This window comes from Acanthochromis polyacanthus, chromosome 23, assembly GCF_021347895.1.
Source record: "Acanthochromis polyacanthus isolate Apoly-LR-REF ecotype Palm Island chromosome 23, KAUST_Apoly_ChrSc, whole genome shotgun sequence".
NCBI classification, from domain to species: domain Eukaryota; kingdom Metazoa; phylum Chordata; class Actinopteri; family Pomacentridae; genus Acanthochromis; species Acanthochromis polyacanthus.
Window position 1 is genome coordinate 26,808,145 of NC_067135.1, and position 22,646 is coordinate 26,830,790.

General features: G+C 37.6%; 1 protein-coding gene and 1 long non-coding RNA gene across 2 annotated transcripts in view; both read right to left on the reverse strand.

Moving 5' to 3' along the window:
* The window catches only part of LOC127532501 (Fc receptor-like protein 5), a 32,773-nt gene extending 10,731 nt beyond the window's left edge, over positions 1-22,042 (reverse strand). The window contains exons 1-5 of the mRNA XM_051944250.1: positions 21,925-22,042; positions 21,271-21,516; positions 4,274-4,312; positions 3,889-3,939; positions 56-301 (exon numbers count right to left, since the gene is read on the reverse strand). Of these exons, the coding sequence (XP_051800210.1) occupies positions 56-301; positions 3,889-3,939; positions 4,274-4,312; positions 21,271-21,516; positions 21,925-22,042 (700 nt within the window). The remainder of the gene's footprint in view (positions 1-55; positions 302-3,888; positions 3,940-4,273; positions 4,313-21,270; positions 21,517-21,924) is intronic.
* LOC127532366 (uncharacterized) lies at positions 19,366-19,820 on the reverse strand. Its single transcript, XR_007939748.1, has 3 exons — positions 19,715-19,820; positions 19,502-19,570; positions 19,366-19,425 (listed from the first exon to the last, which is right to left on the reverse strand). It is a non-coding gene; the product is annotated as an uncharacterized LOC127532366 (long non-coding RNA).
* Positions 22,043-22,646: the final 604 nt, after the last annotated feature.

A 22,646-nucleotide genomic window follows, 5' to 3' on the forward strand; every position in this document is an offset into this window, starting at 1 on the left:
TCAATGTGAAGCTGTACAGTTTCATATTTGAACCCTTTGGTGAGAATAAACCTACCGGTGACGGTGATGTTGACGACGTTACTCCTCTGTTCTCCATTTTCACACCAGTATTGTCCGCTGTCTGACACAAAGGAATTCTGGAGGCTGCAGGTCAATGTCGGGCTGTTGGAGCATCTCTGAATGAATTTCTTCATGCTCCTCACTTTCCATCCAGCGGAGATGTTCAATCCATCGCAGGTAAAAGAGACCGGCTTGTATTCAAACTGCTGAAGTCTGGATGGGACAATGTGAACATTTGCACCTGGGAAAGAACCGGAACACCACAAATTAGCAACTCAATCACTAGATGACAGAAATGAAGCTCGTACATTATCATAATATGGTACACTGGATAATGTAACAGCAAGAACAACATGTCTAAGAATAAATATCAAAGAACCTACAGCCCACAGATAACATAGGAAGTCCCAAAAAAATAGATCCATGTCCATGATGCTAGAACTAATGCAGAACTGAACAACTAAAGTGGACATTTGCTCACAGCACTGCTCAACATCATTTTAAAAGAAAGTGCTTTATGCAGCGTAAATGAAGAAAAAAAGATTACAAGGCATGGGCTCAAAGTGTAAAATAAAACACTGTAATGTGCACAGAAATGGGACAACAATAACCGGGAAGCTCACATAAAGCTGGGACACTTCAAATGCAACATGTCGAAGAAGTTCTGTTGAGAAAAGGAGTGGCAAAATCAGAGAGTGTTGTTTTATAATTTGTCATGCAATAATGATAAGAACGCTTCTGCCAGCTCCATTTGTTATTCTTCAACCTTTAGAGGCATACGTGTGTGAAAAATTACCCGGTGAGGTCATTTTCTTGCAAGAGATTTGTAATGAAAAGTTGTCATATTCCAGGTATTCCTCAAAAAAGATGTTTTGATATCATTCCATTAAATTTTTTAAGTTTCCTTTTATACTACTTAAGAAATTATATTTGTATTGCTACCCTAAGCTTCAATAAGTGGGTCAAAAATGAGTCGCATGCATTTCACTTAGAATCTCATGGAAACCTGTTATTCTTATCAACTGTGACTGATAGGAATATGTTTACTGTGGACTACACACGCTACGTCAGAAGTGTCACCATCAGGAGGATTATTTTACACAGTAAGACCTGATACATCTAAGTATTATTTATATTTTTACCTCAGAAAAAAATGATGTCATAGAATTGATATTTTTCAACAAACTATCACATTAATGGCTCTAGTGCGAAAGAGTGTGTTATTATTATGTATCATCAAATTAGCCTACTTTATAGTTAGCTAACACCAGCTAGCTAGCATTACTCTATGTATTAAGCATGTCTGCATTTATTTTTTTATAGCTACATATTGATTGATAGGTTTGCATATCTAACATAAAATTATTCTTATGTGGATCAAATACAATACAAACAATAATGCAAATGATTATTCTCAACAAAAATGGCATAAAAACACATTCCAAACGTGGACAGTTAAGTTCCCTGCCCACTCAATGATCCAGTTTAGTGTATCCCTGTTCCTAGAGTACCTGGTTTATTTCTCTGTTTCCACAGAGTGGTAGTAGTTTTGCTCTGCGCCGAATTATTAGTAGTCTTGTTAATCTTGTACTTGTTCATTAGTTCACTTCCCTGCCTTGGTAGTGCCAAGTTTGGGTCAGTGTTTGCTAATCCATTGTTCTTGTCTGTTGAGTCTGGTTAGAGTTACCCTCCGGTCCTTCAGGGGGCACTGTTCTGTTCTAGCACTCTGTATTTACTCATCCTATTCTGTAATTAATAAGTGTTTTACTCCAAACGCCAATCTCTCTCTGATTTCGGCATTGTAACAGAAACTTCAAATAAAAACAAGAGCGAATACAAAAGCAAGACATAATATTGGCGTTAAAATCAAACTAGTGCAGATGATAATAAAGTATCATCAGCATAGGAATCGATGTCGTGATCAAATTCATAAGGGGTCAGAAGTTCAGGAAGATTCTGGAAAACCTTCGGTATCATCAGCTAAATTGGAGAGAAAAAAACTACTCTAAACACCTTCTCCAAAGAAAGAAATCCTAAGTAGGATTACATGGATTGACATTCCTAATAACCAACCATGTCTTCCTAAATTTACCTTCTATGTAGCTAAACTCCATTCTCGTTTAAGTATTGAAAGAAACAAATATGTTTTATGCCTGAAAAGTAACACTGAGATGTCAACGGAGCATCAAAATCCATATAAGGTGGTAAAATGAAGGCAGCGGTTTGATTTTTAACCAGGAGACCAGAGTTTGAGTCCTTTGTGGAACCAATAATCTTTGACTAAGTTTTGTTTGCTACATTTTGGTGCCAAAACCACAAAGGCAGACATAAGGAAACACCACAACTAGGACTTAAATACATAAATACACTACCATTCAAAAATTTGGGGTCACTCAGACAATTTCATATTTTCCATGAAAACTCACACTTTTATGTACTAACATAACTGCACAAGGGTTTTCTAATCATCAGTTAGTCTTTCAACACCATTAGCTAACACAATGTAGCATTAGAACACAGGAGTGATGGTTGCTGGAAATGTTCCTCTGTACCCCTATGGAGATATTCCATAAAAATCAGCTGTTTACAGCTACAATAGTCATTTACCACATTAACAATGTCTAGACTGGATTTATCATTCATTTAATGTGATCTTCATTGGAAAAAAATATTTTCTTTCAAAAATGAAGACATTTTTCAGTGACCCCACACTTTTGAACAGTGGTGTGTATATCTGTTGTTGATAAGTAAAGTGACAGATTTCTACCTAAAGTCTACATCTGGTGAGTCAGACTACACTTTGGTCAACATACTTATGAAATTAACTGTAATTTTAAAGCTTTGTCAAATTTAGGCACCAAAACTACACATTTAGATTCAGGAAAACATCACAATTTGGGTTAAAATGTGAAACTTTAACAACATCTTCTTCACCATTGTCTGTGTTATGGTTTGAAAATACTAACACATCTAAGATATACATCTAAGATAAAGAGACAGGAGGATGATGACAAAGCTGTTGTCTATCATGGAGAGCACCTCCCAGCCTCTGCAGGAAACAGTAAGATCACTGGGCAGCTCCTTCAGTGACAGACTGCTTCACCCGTGGTGTCTAAAGGAGAGATACCGCAGCTCCTTCCTTCCTGCTGCAGTCACACTTTACAATCAAACCTGCTCCCAGTAGTTTCTGTTCACCCACTTACAGACTGTGCAATAAAAATGTAAATAATCATGCTGTGCAATTTCATAAAAATTTTGCCGTAAGTACTACTTTCTTTTCTTCTTCTGAAGAAAATATTTCTATTTATATACTGTGTGCATTGTGTGCTGCACTCTTTTTTTGATTCAAATGTTCTATTTGCTGCTGTACACTGTAAATTTCCCCGCTGTGGGATTAATAAAGGTTTAATCTATCTAATCTATCTATCTATCTATGTGAATTGGAAATGAACACATTTTCCTGCCGAGTTTAGCTGTATAATAATGCGAGTTTTAGGAGAAAAGCCTCAAATGATATGAGAGAAAATTCCTGAAAACCTTCGTTGGGAGTCAAAAAGCAATAAAAAATTGCAAGATAAAGTCTTCACATCAGTGTTTAAGGTTATTACAAGTCCATAAAAATGTTGGGTAGGCTTTTTAGCTGTCTAATGACTGCTTTTAGCTGAATTCTCTTTGTAGAACAACGTTTGATGGTTATCTGTATGATTTGTATGAACACAGTTTGGTAAAAATTTGGTTTAAACTAACGTTCATGGTAAATGCCGGGAACAGTTAATACAAACACATTTTTCCTATTTGGGTCCGTTTGATGAAGTATCAGCTACTTACCAGATGTCTGAGGATAACTTTGCTGCACATGTACAACCAACAGCACCAACACTGCAGAGACAAAAGAAGGCAGGCGCGTACAGTTTCTATAAAATTCTATCTTCAAGACACATATAATCATTGTAGAAACCTTAACATTTGCAGTTATTGTTTCATTAAACTTCAACAATTCACAAAAACCAACAGAATTAGAGAAAAAACCTCCATCAAAACAGTCATCGTGCACAAAACAGATCTGTCCAGATAATTCAAATCTGTTTCACATGTTCAGTCTCACAGAGAAACATCTTTCAGCAGCTCATAAACTGGCGTTTTGGGGAAATTTCAAGGAAAACTACATGTCAATGTTAATTATATGAGGAAAAAAGACTAGTGTGCTACTCACTGAGAGCTGCGACCTCCATGGCGTCTTCCTGCTGACTGTCTGAGCATCACGTAGCGTTAATGCTAAATATAATGGAGCTGTAACTTCCTCTTCCTGAGCAGGTCATGTCTGGGGTTCAGCAGACTTTAGCGCCGCTTCAAAAGTGCTCTATGGCAATAAATTATGTTAGATTTGGGGGAAAAAGGCTGCATTAAAACACTTGAGGCTTTTATGCATCAAATGAATGCCCTTTGTAGTGTTTAGACACCAGCAAAACACCAAATTAGGATTTAGTGATTCATTCATGCCTCAGAATCGTCAGAAAAGCACAGAAAATATGCTGTTTCTCCAGCACAGATTCTGAAATTATAACTACACATTTGAACCAATGTGTAGCTGGAAATTTTAGTAGACGAGATGCAGTTAAAAAGTCTTTCAGCTGAGCATGAACTGACTTTGGTATTATCATGCAGTGACTTTAATGAACCAAGTTTTCAGCCTGTTTTACACATTCTTTTCCATGAAACTCAAACTGGAGCCGAGAACATACTCCATATCCATGTGGAGGATCATTACTGGCGACCAGAGGAGGGTCTGCGGCTACCATCAGGAGAAGAAACAGCAGAAATCACAGTGAAACCAGGAGTGTTCGCTGTTTATGTAGACATTCTTCGACTTTGTTACCCAGAATCAGACTCCCAACACCGACTTTAACATCCGGAGATGTCTGATGAAGAATATTTAACACAAATGAAATGTGGCTTTGTGGAAACTGCTGACAAAAGATGAGTTTTTTCTGGCCAAAACAATCGTAGCTCTTTATCCACCCTGTTTGACAGATTAGAATTCTTGCAATTTCTTCTTCTCTAATGTTTTTGATCTTGTATGTGTATGTAATGGCCTCATTTTTCAATTTCAATTTCAAACGCATGACACAAGTAGAGTAAACAACATTTTTGTCATTTGTCATGTCGCTTGTTGTTAAGCTACTGTGAACTGGTGATGAAGCCTGAGGTAGAATCTCTTTATTTTACAGTCTTTCAGAGCAAATTAAGTGGCAGGAGTTTTGGAGCATAACATTCTTGTCCCATCAGGTCTTTAGAGGGAGTTTTTCTAATGCATAAAAAAGTAATCATGTTGTGCTAATCACAGACACATCTCAGAATGTGACGATCAAATTAAATCCTCTACTCTGGCAATTTATTAAATCATAAATGCTTCATTTAAAAAAACAACTATGACATCATGTGAATAAACTGTCAAGTTGAGTGCAGTGGTAATTTACAGGAGCAAATGGCCATAAAAAGGAAAAACCGAAGTCAGTGACTGGATGATTCAGTGGTTTTATGACTGGAGTGAAAATCACAGATTGCAAAGGAAGAAAAAGGTTGCAATGACAGCAACTTTTGCAAAAGACTGAGCAATATCTGATAGATATGGATGCAAATATACACAATATTGCCAAAGGTATTGGGACCAAAATAACTGAATTCAGATGTTCCAATCACTTCCATGGAAAATCCAGCACCTAGGAATGCAGACTGCTTCTACGAACATCAGTGAAAGAATGGGTCACTCTCAGGAGCTCAGTGAATTCAAGTGTGGTACCATGATAGGCTGCTAGGTTGTGCATTAAGTCCATTCATGAACTTTCCTTGATACTGAATATCCCATGGTCAACTGTTAGTGGTATTACAACAAAGTGGAAGCAACTGGGAACAACAACACCTCAGCCGTGAAATGGTCGGTCACGTAAAATCACAGAACGAGGTCAGTGGATGCTGAGCTCCACCAACTTTCTGCAGAGTTAATAGCTACAGACCTGCAAACTTCAGATCAGCTCCTGAACAGCACAGAGAGCTTCATGGATGGGCTTCCATGGCCGAGCAGCTGCATCCAAGCCATACATCACCAAGTTAATGCAAAGCATCGTATGTAGTGGCGTAAAGCAGCTGCCACTGGACTCTAGAGCAGTGGAGACGTGTTCTCTGGACTGACCAATCAACTTCTCAGTCTGGTAATCTGATGGACCAGTCTGGGTTTGGTGGTTGCCAAGAAAACCATACTTCCTGACTGCATTGTGCCAAGTGTAAAGTTTGGTGGAGGGGGGATTATGGTGTGGGTTTGTTTTTCAGGAGCTGGCCCCTTAGTTCCAGTGAAAGGAACTCTGACTGCTTCAGAAAACCAAAACATTTTGGACAATTCCATGCTCCAAACTTTGGGAGAACAATTTGGGGATGGCCCCTTCCTGTCCGAACATGACTGACACTAGTGCATAAAGCAGGTCAATAAAGACATGGATGAGCCAGTTTAGTGTGGTAGAACTTGCCCAACCTGCACAGAGACAACACAGAGACACTCCTAAACCTTGTGGAAAGCCTTCCCAGAAGAGTGGAGGCTGTTATAGCTGCAGAATGTGCATATTAAACCCAACGGATTAAGAATGGAATATCATGAAAGTTCATATGCGTGTAAAGACAGACGTCCCAATTCTTTTGGCAATATAGATGTAGTATTTATTACTGTGGTGATCTGCTATCTGACAACTGGATCAAAGTGCAGTTTCTTATTTATGTGTAACATATTAACTGTGACGATCAAAGCAGGTACGGTCATAAAAGTTAAAAACTTGACCGTTTTTGTTGGGCATCGATGATTTCTGTCATTTATCCTTCTATTTGCAGCAAAGAAACATATCTGATTGATCTTTTTGGAGCCTTTTCCATCAGTAAAACACATTTCTCTGAATACTGTCCTATATAAAAGTGTTACAGCACTTCATACAGGCTTTAACAGGCAGAGTTCAGGAGATAAGACAGCAGGTTCAGGTCAGAAGTTTAAAGTTCATTGTGTGCAGATTGACGATACATGCAAACTGTAAGGAACTCTTTTCGCCTGTGACTTAACCTTTAATTTGCACCGACTTCTTGTGAATTTAAATCGTGATTTATTTGGTTTTCTCACACTGCCATAGCTGAACGGTAAATCTGAACTCCGTGCGATGATGGCTTTGGTTTTCCAGACTGTTCTCATTCTTCTGCTGGCATGCTTCCATACAGGTAACGTATTCCTAAATATAATAAAACAGACTTCTTTTCAAGTTTTGGATGTATTATCCTGCATGACTCACAAAGTAGTGGTGTAGATGAAATCCTCCTGAGTTTCCTGAAAGTGTTGACTAAACATGACGATGGCCTTCAACAGATCAAAGTTTTTAAAAGTCTCTGAGTGTGTCTCAAAATTATATAAATGCTTAAAAATTAAATGCACAATTTTAGTAAAATCAGCAACACGTAAAGAGATTTAAGATCAAAAAAGTTAGATTTAATATGCTAGTGCAAAAGAAGGGCGTGTTTCATAATGTCAAAACCTGTATCCATGTTCTTATTCATAGTGAATATTAAATATCAAAAATGTGTTCATAACTGTTGTGATTAATCACCATTTTTATTTTACAATATTAATTATTATTATTATTAGTAGTAGTAGTATTAATTATTTTGTAAACGTTTTCTATAAGAACAACTATTTCTACACACTACCAGTGAAGGGCTGCACAGTGGCGGGATCTTTCTGCATGGAGTTTGCATGTTCTCCCTGTGCATGTGTGGGTTTTCTCTGCATATTCCAGCTTCCTCCCACAGTCCAAAAATATGCTGAGGTTAATTGATGACTCTAAATTGCTTGTAGGTGTAATTGCAAGTGTGATTGTCTGTCTGTATATGTAGCATTGGGACAGACTGGCGATGTGTCCAGGTGTCCCCTGCCTTTGTCAGCTGTGATAGACTCCAGCCCCCTGCGACCCCAATGAGGATTAAGCGGTGTATAGATAATGGATGGATGGATGGACTACCAGTCAAAAGTTTGGACACACCATCTCATTCAAAGGGTTTTATTTAAAAATTTTCTACCTTGTGAATCAATACTGAAGACATCAAAACTATAAAAGAATAAATATGGAATTATGTTGTTAACAAAAACTGTTAATCTTAAGTATTAATGTACAATGTGGAAAGTAATACAAATAAATAAAAAGCATTGAATGAGAAGGTGTCCAAACTTTTGACTGGTACTGTACATTAAATATATCTGAAAATAATGTTTTACATTTTATTGGTTTTGTTTCATAATAAAATAAGATATTTATTTTATAATACAGTGGTCCCTCATTATACCGCGGTTCACTTCCCATGGTCTCCCGGTATCGCAGCTTTTTGGATTGGGTTTGGTTCCGCAGATGTTTCGCTATATCGCAGAATTTTGCAGTACAGATATTTTTTCTGTAACTATTATGGTGGTGAGTTCCAATGAAACGTAGCACTGAAGAGCACAAACACTATATAACTGCCAGATGCTCTTATTTTGACACAGACTACAGCATAAATGTAGCAGGAAGTCATCAAACACACTTCACACTCACAGTCCTGACAACATAACACTTAAGCAAAGTAATTAAGCTGACTAATCCACAAAAACACAATAAAATACAAATACTAATAACACTGGAACACGAACATAAACCACAATAATGACATTTAAACCTCCAACACCCCAAGCTCCCATGGTGCATTGAGGCACAGCAGTTCAGTCATTACAACTGGCTCTGCCATCACGTAGTGTACAGCGCTGGACTCTGATTGGCTCAGCGACCGTAGCGTCAGTCTCCTCTGTCTCCCCTGAGTATACCACATACGGTATAGTGGCATTCAGTATCTGGATTTCAGCCTCCCTGAATGTGTGAAGTTGCATTTATAAATGATGTGTTTAGATTTCTGTGAAAGTTGTGCAGCTGAGCTCAGAAATCGGATGAACAGAGATTTACGTTTGGATTCCAGTTAAAAATGTGGAGTCGCAGCCTTGAATGTGGGATGATCTCACTAGTTACACTTTAACTCCAGTCTGACTGTGGAGGTCAGTTCACTGGTAAAAGTGAAAGTGAAAGTGTCTCATGTTTGCTTTTTATGGCTTGTCTGACTTCAGATAAGCTCTGACCTCAATAACCACTGGATTGTTTTACTACTGAGAGATAAAAGCACCAGTTAATCATCAACCTTCTTCCACTGTGCTGCCATGTTGATATGCAGAGTTGGTTGAACTGATCATAGTAGCTGCTGGGTTTCTTTTCAAATAAGGTTTTAGTCATTTAAACTGGATTTTTTTAATGTTCCCAATTGGACAGAAAATCTTCAGATTATTCAAACCAACCCCGGTTTAAATTTATAGAGATGTTCTGATTTAGCAGTAGGTGTTTTTCTGGCTGGAAATCATATAAACCAGTAACATAAGATGGTAAAACATGAATGTTTCAGGTAAAATGATCGATTGAAATCCATAGGAACATTATTGGAAATGATAAATTTGCCCTAAATGTTCTTTTGAAAAGACATTAAAAGGTTTTATTTCCCTGCTGGTCTGGTAAGATGGAATCGCTTTCTTGAATTCATTTCATTCAACCTTTCAGAAAAAAGTAAGATTATTTTGTGATATTATTCACAATAAATACTGTTATGCAGCTGAAATGTACCCTCAGTTTGGTGTGTTTTGTCAAACCACGTGAGTATAAATACAGACATTTTCCTGTCTTAAAAAGTTGCAAGAAAAAGTATGTGAACCCTTTGAGATTACTTGGATTTCTGCATAAATTGATCATAAAATGTTGTCGAAGTCACAACAACAGACAAACAGTCTGCTTAAACTAATAGCGCACACAAAAAATGATATGCTTTCATGTTTTTAATTGAACACAACATTTAAATATTCAGAGAGCAGGGTGGAAAAAGTATGTGAGCCTTTGTATTTAATAACTGGTTGACCCTCCTTTGGCAGCAATAACGTCAAACGTTTCCTAGAGTTGCAGATCAGACCTGCACAACAATCAGGAGGAATTCTGGACCATTCCTCTTTAAAAAACTGTTTCAGTTCAGCAATGTTCTTGTGATATCTGGTGTGAATCACTCTCTTGAGGTCATACCATAGCATCTCAATCGGGTTGAGGTCAGGACTCAGACTGCCACTCCAGAAGGCGTATTTTCTTCTGTTGAAGCCATTCTGTTGTTGATTTACTTCCCTTGCATCACCCATTCTCTGTTGAGCTTCAGTTGGTGTACAACTGGTCTTAAGTTTTCCTGAAAAATGTCTTGATAAACTTGGGATTTCATTTTTCAGTCGATGACAACAATCGTCCAGACGCTTAAGGAGTCCCAAACCATGATGCCCCTCCACCATATGTTACAGTTGGGATGAGGTTTTGATGTTGGTGTGCTGCCCCATTTTTCTCCACACAGCGTTTTGTGTTCCTTCCAAACAACTCAGTTTTGGTTTCATCTGTCCACAGAATATTTTTCCAGTAGTGCTGTGAAACATCCAGGTGCTCTTTAGCAAACTTCAAACATGCAACAATGTTTTTTTGGACAGTAGTGGTTTCCTTCGTGGTGTCCTCTCATGAACGCTATTCTTGTTTAATGTTTTACTTAATGCAGATTTGTCAATAAAAATGTGAGCATGTGTCAGAGATTTCAAGTTAATCTCATCCCATTGGTTGGACTCCAGGTTGTCTGACTCCTGGCTCCAATTAGCTCTTGGAGAAGTCATTAATCTACAGGTTCACATACTTTTTCCACCCTGCTCTCTGAATGTTTACATGCTGTGTTCATTACAACTTGAAAACATATAATTATTACCTGTATTAGTTTTAGCAGACTGTGTTTGTCTATTGCTGTGACTTAGATGGAGATCGGAACACATTTTATGATTTATTGATTAAATTACACCAATGTAATGTTATAATATTGATATATAACACTGCTATGGCTCTGTTTGTGATGCTGACATCATTGTCTTTAAGGACGTCTATTTAACTGTTCTTAAATATATAAAAAGATGTTTTCTTACTCAGGTGAGGCAGTCGATCAATATCAACTCATGGAGGCACTGATCGGCATCACTGGTGACGTTACGTTGCAGTGCCACGTGGAACCTGCCACGGACGCCACCGACGAGTTGCTGGAGTGGTCGAGATCGGACCTGAACCCTAGATTCGTCCATGTGAGGCGGGACGGTGAAGACCATCTGGTTGATCAAAACCCGTCATACATGGGAAGAACATCGGTGTTTGTCGATGGACTGAAGCAGGGAAACATGTCACTGAGACTCTCCAGAGTGAGGCTGTCTGATGAGGGCATGTACAGGTGCTTCAGTCCAAACTTGAAGACAGATTCTCGAGTTCAGCTTGTTGTCAGTACGTATACAAAAGTCCATAGAAGGTTTCACTGTAAGGTTTAGTTTTTCAAAGCTTTTTCTCTTGTTTTTATCAGTTGCTGTCATTGAGATAACCAAAGCCAGTGCTGGAGTGCTGGAGTGTAAATCTGCAGGCTGGTATCCAGAGCCTGAGGTGTTGTGGCTGGACGGTGATGGAAACCTCCTCACTGCTGAACCTACAGAGACAGTCACAGGTCCTGATGACCTCTATACTGTCAGCAGCAGAGTGACTGTGGAGAAGAGTCATGGCAACAACTTCACCTGCAGAGTCCAGCAGAACAACAAGCACCGAGACGCCAAGTTCCACGTTGCAGGTTTGGATTCATGGTCTGATCCCAGTTTTAGCTCCAAACATCTGATGTCTTGTTAAAATAAACGTCACGCTGTTTATTGGTTTAACATTTCAGATGATTTCTTCACAGACCCATCAGCTAAGTCTGCCATCCCTGCTGTGATTGGTCTCGTCCTGTTTGTTCTGGTTGTTCTTGCGTTTGCTTTATTTGCCTGGAGGCAAAACAAAAACAGTAAGTCTGTTATCTCATCACGTATGTCTTAATCATAATGATGATCAAACTTGTCCTGATCACAATATCAGTCTCTGAACAGTGAGAATATTTTAATACTGATTTTAATCTTGGATGTTCCCTCATAAATACATGCTTGTTTATTTTTGTTTAACTGAAGGTTGTGACATTCACGATTAAGACTGAAAATAATGTGTTGTCATTTGCAGTGTTGGTGCAGAATCACCATGTTTCATTTGATGTAACTGATGTCTACTGTTTCTGCACACAGACACCAAGGAGAACCATGAGGATGAAGAATCACAGAGTGAAGGTTCAGAAAAAGAATCACTGATGAGAAGTGAAAAAAAAGAAACACAACACAACATCGGAGGAACACAAGCACCAAGAACACTTCAAGAACAGCCTGTTGAAAGAGGAGATGCAGAAAGTGCATCAGCATCTGTAAAAACAGAAACAGCAAGTCAGAGTCTGATGAATGAAAATGTGAAGGAAACATTGACTGGAAGTAGTGACACAGCAGCTCAGAATCCAACTAAAGGAGAAGAAACGCCAGAAGATTCATCAACAGCAGAAACAAAGAATAAAGGTAAATCCAGTATGTTGCCACAAATACGTCTTTTTGTTTCTAGAAAGTTTACATGAACTAAAGGTTGTGGCATTTACTGTTAATACGGAAAAGCTAAATGTGTGTTGTCATTTACACACTGTTGGTGCAGAATCACCATGTTTCATTTGATGTTACTGATATCTACTGTTTCTGCACACAGACACCAAGGAGAAACATGAGGACGAAGAATCACAGAGTGAAGATTCAGATAAAGACACAATGGTGAAAAATGAAGACAAAGTAGAGGAGCACAAAGCAGAAACACAGATGAACCAGACCAAAGTGGAAGCAGAAAATAACGCATCAGTAGCGGAAACCTCACAGAAGACAGTTGATAGTTCGGTTAATGGTCAGCAGCAAAGTGACAAACAACCTGTAAAGTCTGGAACAACACCTGAGTCTGAGACTGAAAGAAAACAAGATGAGGAACAGACAGATGAAAAAAACACTGAGGATCAGAAGAAAACACAAAATCAAGAAGAGCAGTCTGACAACAATGAGGGGAAACCACAGTTAGTTGATCCAAAACCAGATGGAGAACAAGTAAAAGCAGAGAGCAACACAAGTGAATCTGAAATAAATTCAAATATTCAATCACAAAGTCAAGAAGGAATAGCAAATCCAGGTGCAGCAGCATCAACAGTATCCCCCAATATACTTCATGATGTTGACAGAGCAGATGCAGAAAATGTTTCAACATCTATGACAGCAGAAACAGCAGATCAGAGTCTGATGAATGAAAGTAAAGAGGAAACATCAACTGACAATCGTGACACAACAGCTCAGAATCCAACTAAAGGAGAAGAAGATTCCTCAGAAGCACAAGCAAAGACAAAAAGTAATTCCAGTCTGTTGCCTCACAAATATTTCTTATTTTGTTTGTAGAAAGTTTACATGAACTAAAGGTTGTGGCATTTACTGTTAATACTGAAAAGCGAAATGGGTGTTATCATTTACACACTGTTGGTGCAGAATCACCATGTTTCATTTGATGTAACTGATATCTACTGTTTCTGCACACAGAGACCAAGAAGAACTCTGAGGATGAAGAATCTCAAAGTGATGATTCCGAAAAAGAAGTAGAGGAGCAAAACGTACTTGAAACATCACAGGAGATGGTTGATAGTTCGATTAATGGTCAACAGCAACGTGACGGACAATCTGTAAAGTCTGGAACAACACCTGAGTCTGAGCCTGAAAGACAACAAGATGAGGAACAGACAGATGAAAAAAACACTGAGAATCAGACAACAAAACAAAATCAAGAGTAGCCTGAAAATAACGTAGAGGAAACACAGTCAGCTGATACCAAACCAGATGGAGAAGAAGAAGAAGCCGAGAGCAAGACAAATAAATCTGAAAAAAATCAAATATTCAATCAGAAAACCAAGAAGGAACACTAAGTCAAGGTGCAGCAGAACCAAGAATATCCCAAGAAAACTTATCAACACCTATGACAACAGAAACACCAGATCAGAGTCAGACAAATGAAAGTAAAGAGGGAAACAGTGACACAGCAGGTCAGAATCCACTTGAAGAAGACAAACAAGCACCAGGAGATTCCTCAGCAGCAGAAATTCAGACAAGTGAAGAAATGCCAAGTTCAAGTCCAACAGGTGTGGGCAAGGGAAAACAAGAGCTGCCAGGAGACACAAAAAGACCAGAAATAAATGGAAAAGAAGGAGAAGCAAAGATGGACACTGCACAGACAGAAAATGAAGAAGCACAAGATCCAGGAAGTAGAACAGAAGGTTAGAGCCTAAAACCGAGTTCAAGAAAACAAAAAACGAAGACGTGATGTGATGACAAAGATGGAAACAAAAGCAGATAAAATGAGATGTGATGGAAGAACAAAACTAAAAAGGACATTGTCATGTTTAGCTCTTTTACGTGTCGGTTCGTGGACATCTTCTTGTGACATTTGAAAGTTTTTAGCTTTGAGAACCTCTTTTGTTGCTTCAGGATCCTTTAAAATCACAGTGAGCAGTTTCTTCTCAGTGATGCTCCAAACACTTGATATCTTTCTAAGTTTTGTTCAACGTTTTTATCTTCTTCAGTTGTGTTTTATTTTTTAGCCTCATAACAGCTTCTTACACCAAACTCCAAAGTTGCAGAAACTTTTCCTGCACTGATGAAGTCATTAAACACACCAATGTCCAGAACTCTGTGGGGCCTGAACTCAGCTTAAGTAAACCAAATATATCAAATGAAACAAAACCTGGAATGTGCCTTTAAATCACACAGAAATGATGGAAGGGTTAGGGTTAGGGTTAGGGTTACCCAGAAATGATGGAAAATATGTGTATTTGTCCTAGACAGGAAGGAACTTTCTTAACAGAGATGCAACTTTCTGCTTTGATTTTAGCTATTATGACTGATGATGCAGATTTCTTTCATAATTTTGATGGTTATACAGGTTAAATTCTCCATCAACTTTTATAATCTATATGATGATCTAGATATTTTTGAAACACAGTCAAGACTCTCCAGATTTTCCATCATTTGATTTGATGATATTTGGTCTTAATCTTTATTTCGTGGAAAGGAATTGTATACTTTTACACATAGAGCTATTTTTTTCAAATATTTTTCACATGCCAAACAGAAATGTGTTTTTTATTTAACTACTCAAGTGTTCATGTACTTGCAGAGGTGGAAAACTCTTTTTTTGGTATTGTTTGGACATTTCAGATATATATTTTTTGTTTAGTTTATTGGCAGCTTTTTTCCCTAATTAAACATTCAGGCTTCCAGAAAAAGAGAAAAAAGTAATCAGTTGAAAGTGTGCTTTTTCTGTCATTTCACTTGACATTTAGTCTTTTCTTGAAATCATGTCCATTGTAGATGTCTGTATCATGTACTGATTATACATGTGATTTATTATGAATGGATGCAGTTAGAAACATGGAAACAAGTTGGAAAAAAATCATATTTTATTCCATTTTTGATTTATCTGGGAATGTAAAGAATGAAAAGAAAAAGTTATTAAATCAAAAGTGAGATCAATAAAGCAGATATCAGTGTTGTAGCTCTCTGTTTCAATTTTTTTTTTACTCAAGCCTAACAGAGCAGTGAAGCATTTATTATTCATTCTCTGATACATACACAAAGTATCTATAAGAATTGATATTAAAACTAAATATTGTCTCAGATGTGATAAGAAATCATCAACTAAATCAAATTGTTCAGGTGTAAATGCATTTATTATCATAGAAAAGTCTCACAAATTTCCCAAATAAAGTCACATTTTCAGATGCTTCATGTCACATTCAGTTTTCTGTTGAAATTCCTTCCAGATGTCACAGAGGACAAATCTGAGGTAAAATTCTGATTTATAAAGCTGCAGATATAATAAAAACAGACACAGATGCTGAATTAAATGAAGAACTGAAAGGATTAAAGGTGAGCAACAAGCTGAATGTTAATTATTTAACTCCATAAGATGATTTAGTTTAATTTATGGAACTAAACTGGACTTCATTCTTTAACTTTATTACCAATAAAATACACTAAATTGTGTATTTACACAAAATTAATTTCCTCACTACCTACTATTCAGAGCTATTTATAATTTTTAGGACAAACTGGTGCAATTATTGTATATCTGTGTTATGTTATTTTATTAGAAAGAGAGAAAACAAGAGGAAATAGACAAAACTATCCATCAAATACAACATTTTGACAGATTCTGGCTCTGATAATTCTGTCATTTTGGTGTTTTAATTTGAAAAGTAACGAGCTGACACTCATAGTTGTTTCTTACAGCAGGTTATTCATTAGTTCCTGTGTCTTAAATATGTCAGGAAGGTGGAGGTTGAAAAAATGTCAAAAATCAACAATATTTCAACACAGATCGACGTTCAGCTCAGCTTTAATCAGAGTCTCTCCTTTTCTCAGTCAGGTGTCTCTGATCTTTGTTGTCTGGAAGACAGAAAATCAAACTAAAAACCAGAGAAAAATCATTAAAGACAGATACATCCTCTTATTCAGGTGTTTTTCTGTGAACTCAGCATCTATTAAAGACGCATCCACTACATGCTATCATTTATTTAGGTTTAACATTTTTAATTAAATGACATTACTTTGTAGAAATTTGGCTTCAGTTTGACATTAAATTGTCTTTTTTTTTGAAAATGTTTGTCAAAAAAGCCAAATTAAACTGACCATAATTAAATGTTTTTTTCACTGAATGTAACCTAAACAAAACAACAAGTACAGAATTAAAGTCATGAGTCAGAGAAGATCATTGAAAATGGTTGAAAACATCAGTAAAATGTGACACTAATCGTAATAATAATGAACCTGCTTCACTGAATCAGAACACGTCTCTGTAAAAACATCAAACTGTTCATGTTGAATCTTGCATTATAAATAAGGTTGACTTTAGACAGATTAGGACGTTCATCTTGTAGCTCAAATGATACAGCAAATATTTCAATAATGAACAAGTTTGTGCCAGAATCAGCATCGATCTCACCTTCTGGACGGCAGAATAGACGATTTCCTGCTCTTGTAAATGCGACTCTTCAGCTGCTGTGGGATTTAAGGCCGACGTGGAGCCTGATAATCCTGATTCTGCTTCAGAAACAAGCAGAATTTGAATTTTACTCAAGGAAACAAGAAATAAAACAACCTAAAAGGAAGATATTAGTAAAATTACACTCAACAAAAATATAAACGCAACACTTTTGTTTTTGCTCCCATTTTTTATGAGATGAACATAAGGTTTAAAACTTTTTCCACATACACAATATCACCATTTCTCTCAAATATTGTTCACAAATCTGTCTAAATCTGTGATAGTGAGCACTTCTCCTTTGCTGAGATAATCCATCCCACCTCACAGGTGTGCCATATCAAGATGCTGATTAGACACCATGATTAGTGCACAGGTGTGCCTTAGACTGCCCACAATAAAAGGACACTCTGAAAGATGCAGTTTTGTTTCTTCAATGGCTGTGTGAAGTTGCTGGATATTGTCAGGAACTGGTACACGCTGTTGTATACGCCGATCCAGAGCATCCCAAACATGCTCAATGGGTGACATGTCCGGTGAGTATGATGGCCATGCAAGAACTGGGATGTTTTCAGCTTCCAATGCATTATCCTGCTGCAACATGAGGTGATGTTCTTGGATGTATAGCACAACAATGGGCCTCAGGATCTCGTCACGGTATCTCTGTGCATTCAAAATGCCATCAATAAAATGCACCTGTGTTCTTCAGCCATAACAGACGCCTGCCCATACCATAACCCCACCGCCACCATGGGCCACTCCATCCACAACACTGACATCAGAAAACCGCTCACCCACACAACGCCACACATGCTGTCTGCCATCTGCCCTGAACAGTGTAAACCGGGATTCATCCGTGAAGAGAACACCTCTCCAACGTGCCAGACGCCATCCAATGTGAGCATTTGCCCACTCAAGTCGGTTACGACGACGAACTGGAGTCAGGTGGAGACCCCATGAGGACGACGAGCATGCAGATGAGCTTCCCTGAGACGGTTTCTGACAGCTTGTGCAGAAATTCTTTGGTTATGCAAACCGATTGTTTCAGCAGCTGTCCCAGTGGCTGGTCTCAGACCATCTTGGAGGTGAACATGCTGGATGTGGAGGTCCTGGGCTGCTGTGGTTACACGTGGTCTGTGGTTGTGAGGCTGGTTGGATGTACTGCCAAATTCTCTGAAACGCCTTTGGAGACGGCTCATGGCAGAGAAATGAACATTCAATACACCAGCAACAGCTCTGGTTGACATTCCTGCTGTCAGCATGACAATTGCACGCTCCCTCAAATTCACCACATCTGTGGCATTGTGCTGTGTGATAAAACTGCACCTTTCAGAGTGTCCTTTCATTGTGGGCAGTCTAAGGCACACCTGTGCACTAATCATGGTGTCTAATCAGCATCTTGATATGGCACACCTGTGAGGTGGATGGATTATCTCAGCAAAGGAGAAGTGCTCACTATCACAGATTTAGACAGATTTGTGAACAATATTTGAGAGAAATGGTGATATTGTGTATTTGGAAAAAGTTTTAGATCTTTGAGTTCATCTCATAAAAAATGAGAGCAGAAACACAAGTGTTGTGTTTATATTTTTGTTGAGTGTACATTTCAAAAATGTTTAGATTGTCAGATTTTCCATCTAATGACATTACATCATGTCTAAAAAATTGATTCTTTCCACTGGACAACATGTTTTTTTGTCACCAAATGGATTCCTCCTGGTCATTCAGGAACTGTTTGGTTGTTTTTCTGGTCAAACTGTCAGGTTTCAGGATATAATTTTCTTCCTTCACCAAAATGCATTAAACTCACAACCAGATGCTGGAAGTGTTGTTACCATAGCCATGAGGAAGGGTGGAGAAGCTCCCCCTTCAGAGTCTGAGATTCATGTACAGGACATTGCTCTTGGAAATGCAGGAAAAACTGGTCAGCAGGAAGCTCAAGTATCCTCTGGGTGCAGAAGTGTTGGCAAAGGTCCAACAAAGGAGAATCCTTCAAAGACTTGACTACTTAATGATTGACTATCATTAACAGTAACTGACAGCTAAAGTCTGCATTTGAACCTCGTTTGTCACATAAATGGGAAGGTTTTACAGCTGAACATCTTCATAAAGGTTCTTTCAGTGTCCCTTCATGGTTCTGCATTGTTTTCGGAAACATATGAAAGTATAAAATGATCCAAACACATTTAGCTGATCAGATACCAACCAGGCCGTCGTGTCTCTTTCAAAGTGGAGTAAACGGGTTGAAGTGAGGACTGGTCTGCATCTGGAGACGAGAAACCATCAGTTATATATAAACACTGATGCAGACACACTGAAAAGGTTTTTTTTTACCCTCATACCTTCTTCTGTCGCTGGTTTTCTGCTGTGGTTTGACTCGCGACTCAAATTATCTCCTGCATCAGCAGCGTCTGAAACCAGAATAAATCCAGGAGGCCTCAGCTTTCTGTGGTAACGACGCCTCAACTGACACTTTGAGCTGCTTTTATTCAGCTGTTCTGAGAATCAGGCTCTGTTGTTTTTCACATGTTAAAATGTTAAAATTAAAAATAAACCTTTGTCTCGTCTCTTCTTTGTGAAGACGACTGCGTAGGTCAAACCGTCCACATCATCTCCAGCTTCACCTCCAGAGACTGAAACAAAACAGAAAATGTTAGTGAACATGAGCAAATATCTGCATTAAAGCTAAATAAAAAACAACAAAATATTGTCACATACATTTATAAACCAGTGAATCCACCCTGAACTCTGTTTCTTAATTATTCTTTAAGTTTTAAATCAAAAATCATAGTTTGATTTCAGCTGATAGTTCTTTGCATATTTATCTCTTTATGTGGATTCTTTCAAATAATGGCAAATATCTATAAAATAATTATATTTTGGCTGACTTACAAACAGTAGAATGTAGTGTCTTTTATGAGTCAAACACTGTAAAATAATAAACTTTTTTTTGCTTGTTTGTGCTTCTTTACAAACAGTTTTGACCTGTTTTCTTTCATTTAAAGTAAATTTGCAAATTTTTTCCTTTTATTTTATTAATCATAATCAAGAGAAAAAAACTAAGAAAAAAATCTGAAAAATAAGATTAAATTTTCATTTAAAAAATTAATAACCTTCATTTTTACAGCACAAATGAATGTGGTGCATTAAAATTATGTTCAAAACTAAACAGTTTGAAGGCTTCAACGTAAAAATTAATATTTAAAAATGTCCTTTTGGAAATCTACACTTAGTTTTACAGTGAAATCTGTTTTCTCACCTCCTGAAGCTGCGTTGCCTGAGTTTGATGCTGCTGTTGGCGTCTCTGAGGAAGCTGGTGGAGAGAAAAACAAACATTAGGATCATAAAAGCGAGCAGAGACAGCAAAAAAATAAAAAAATAAAAACATCAACAGGTTTCAAATGCAGAATATTGTTCAAAGGAACCTCTGTGCTGCTTTATGCACTTTGGACAGATGTTCTTTGTATTTATGCAACTGAAACTGTATATTTAGAGAAAAAAATCCATTTTTGGTACCTCTGTGTTTCATGCAGTAAATAAATGCAACCGGCAGTAGAACCATCAGAGGAACCAACATCAGGACGAGGCCAACAGGAGATCCAGGTTCATCAGACGGCGTCTCTTCATGAGGTGTTGGAGGGATGATAGAAACAGTATTTGCTGCAACTTTACAAATGACACCAAACATGGAGCTTTTTCTCTATTTGAACCACATTTTGCAGTCAAAAGAGGAATAAAACAATACAACTAAGAAAAAAGTTGCATTATTATAGATATATATTACAAATCCAAAGAACTCCATTATTTACTTCCTAAAATATTAATAATTCCTTCAATAATTCATCACATTGAGTAGAAATTTCTATATATTATTTAATTGTTGAGACTTTAAAATCTGCAGTAAAGCAATAGAATAATTTCTGCCTTATAAAATAAACCAAACATGTTTAGATATCAGAATGTTAGTATTTAACAATAAAACTAATAAAATAAAGTGTAAATGTGGGTGTCTATTAAACCCTAGCAGGTTTCCTTGAATATCTGAGTTCCTTGAGGCTCTCCTGGTTCTAAGTGTTGTTCTAAATGAACAAGATCTCTTTTCCTGTCTCACCTCCAACAGCCAGGAAGCTTTCTGGTGACTCTCCAATGCCGTCGATGCTGCATTTGTAAAATCCTTCATCAGACTTGGAGACGTTGTGAATCGTCATCTGCTCTGAAGGACTCCCTTCAATGAGGACGTCGTCTTTGTAGAAATCTGCTGTTTGCTTCGTGGAAGTCTTTCTACTTTGACAGTGAAGAGTCACATTGTCTCCCTCAAACACAGGAAACGCAGGACTGTCCAGGATGACAGAACCAGCTGAACAACATGGAGAAAATAAAGTGTTAATGGTGTTAATCACAATAGAAAACTGAAGATAATGTAGAGATGTGAGGAGAAAGAAACCATAATGTGAAAATACACATCATAGAACATAGACTTTGGTGTTAATATCCATAAATTGAAAAGAAAAGGTTCTCATAACAGAGACAAATCTTCCATTTAGAGAAAAAGAGAAAAATGCTGTCAATTGGTGGATATTTTGCAAAAATGCTGATTTGTACAAACAAATGTTTGTAAAGTGTTCATTTGTATTCAACTAAATCATTGCTATCATTTGTTGACAATATTCAGAAAAATACAGACAAAAATGCAAAATATTCCATTTCAGAGTCAGACTGGACAAGAAGCTTCAGTTATTATTTAAAACTAAAAACAAAAACATACCAGTGATGGTGATGCTGACTCTGTTGCTTCTCTCTCCAGCTCCAGATTCACACCAGAATTCTCCGCTGTCTCTTGGATAAATTTGAGAAATTGTACAAGAGGATGAAGAAGTCTTCATGATTTCACAAACTGGACGAAACTGTTTAGTATTCCTGGATCCTTTCAGTTTAATGGAACCATCACTTCCCTCACAGTGAAAAGACAAAGAGTCGTAATCAAAGTGTTGAAGTCTGTTTGGATCGACTCGAAGCAAAGCTGTACCTGAAAAAGTTCAAAAGGATGTTTCTGAAAACATGTACTTGTGACAGAAGGCAGTTCAAACAGCAACATAGTGTTATTTATTTGCAATATATTATGGACTAAAAAGATTTACTTTGAGGAAATTGTGCCAAAAACAGCATCTTTTCTTTGTTACTCACCACTTTTGAGAGTATAAGTGGACTGAATGTGAATCTCCAGCATTAATTCAAGCATCACTAGTAAAGCAAAGGAATTATCCATAAATTTTATGATGTGGGAGAGTGTCAAAGTTTGAATGAAAGTAAGAAAGCTGAACTCACACAGCCTGAAGCAGAGAGTTGTAGCCTCCATACTGACTTGCTGCTGACTGCAGGAGGGTGACACTGAAATAGAGCTCAAGCATGACGCTGGGGGAGGGAGGTGGGTTTGCTCTTCCTGTTTGGTCTCATGTTGATGCAGAAGTTTCAACAGACAGCAGTCTG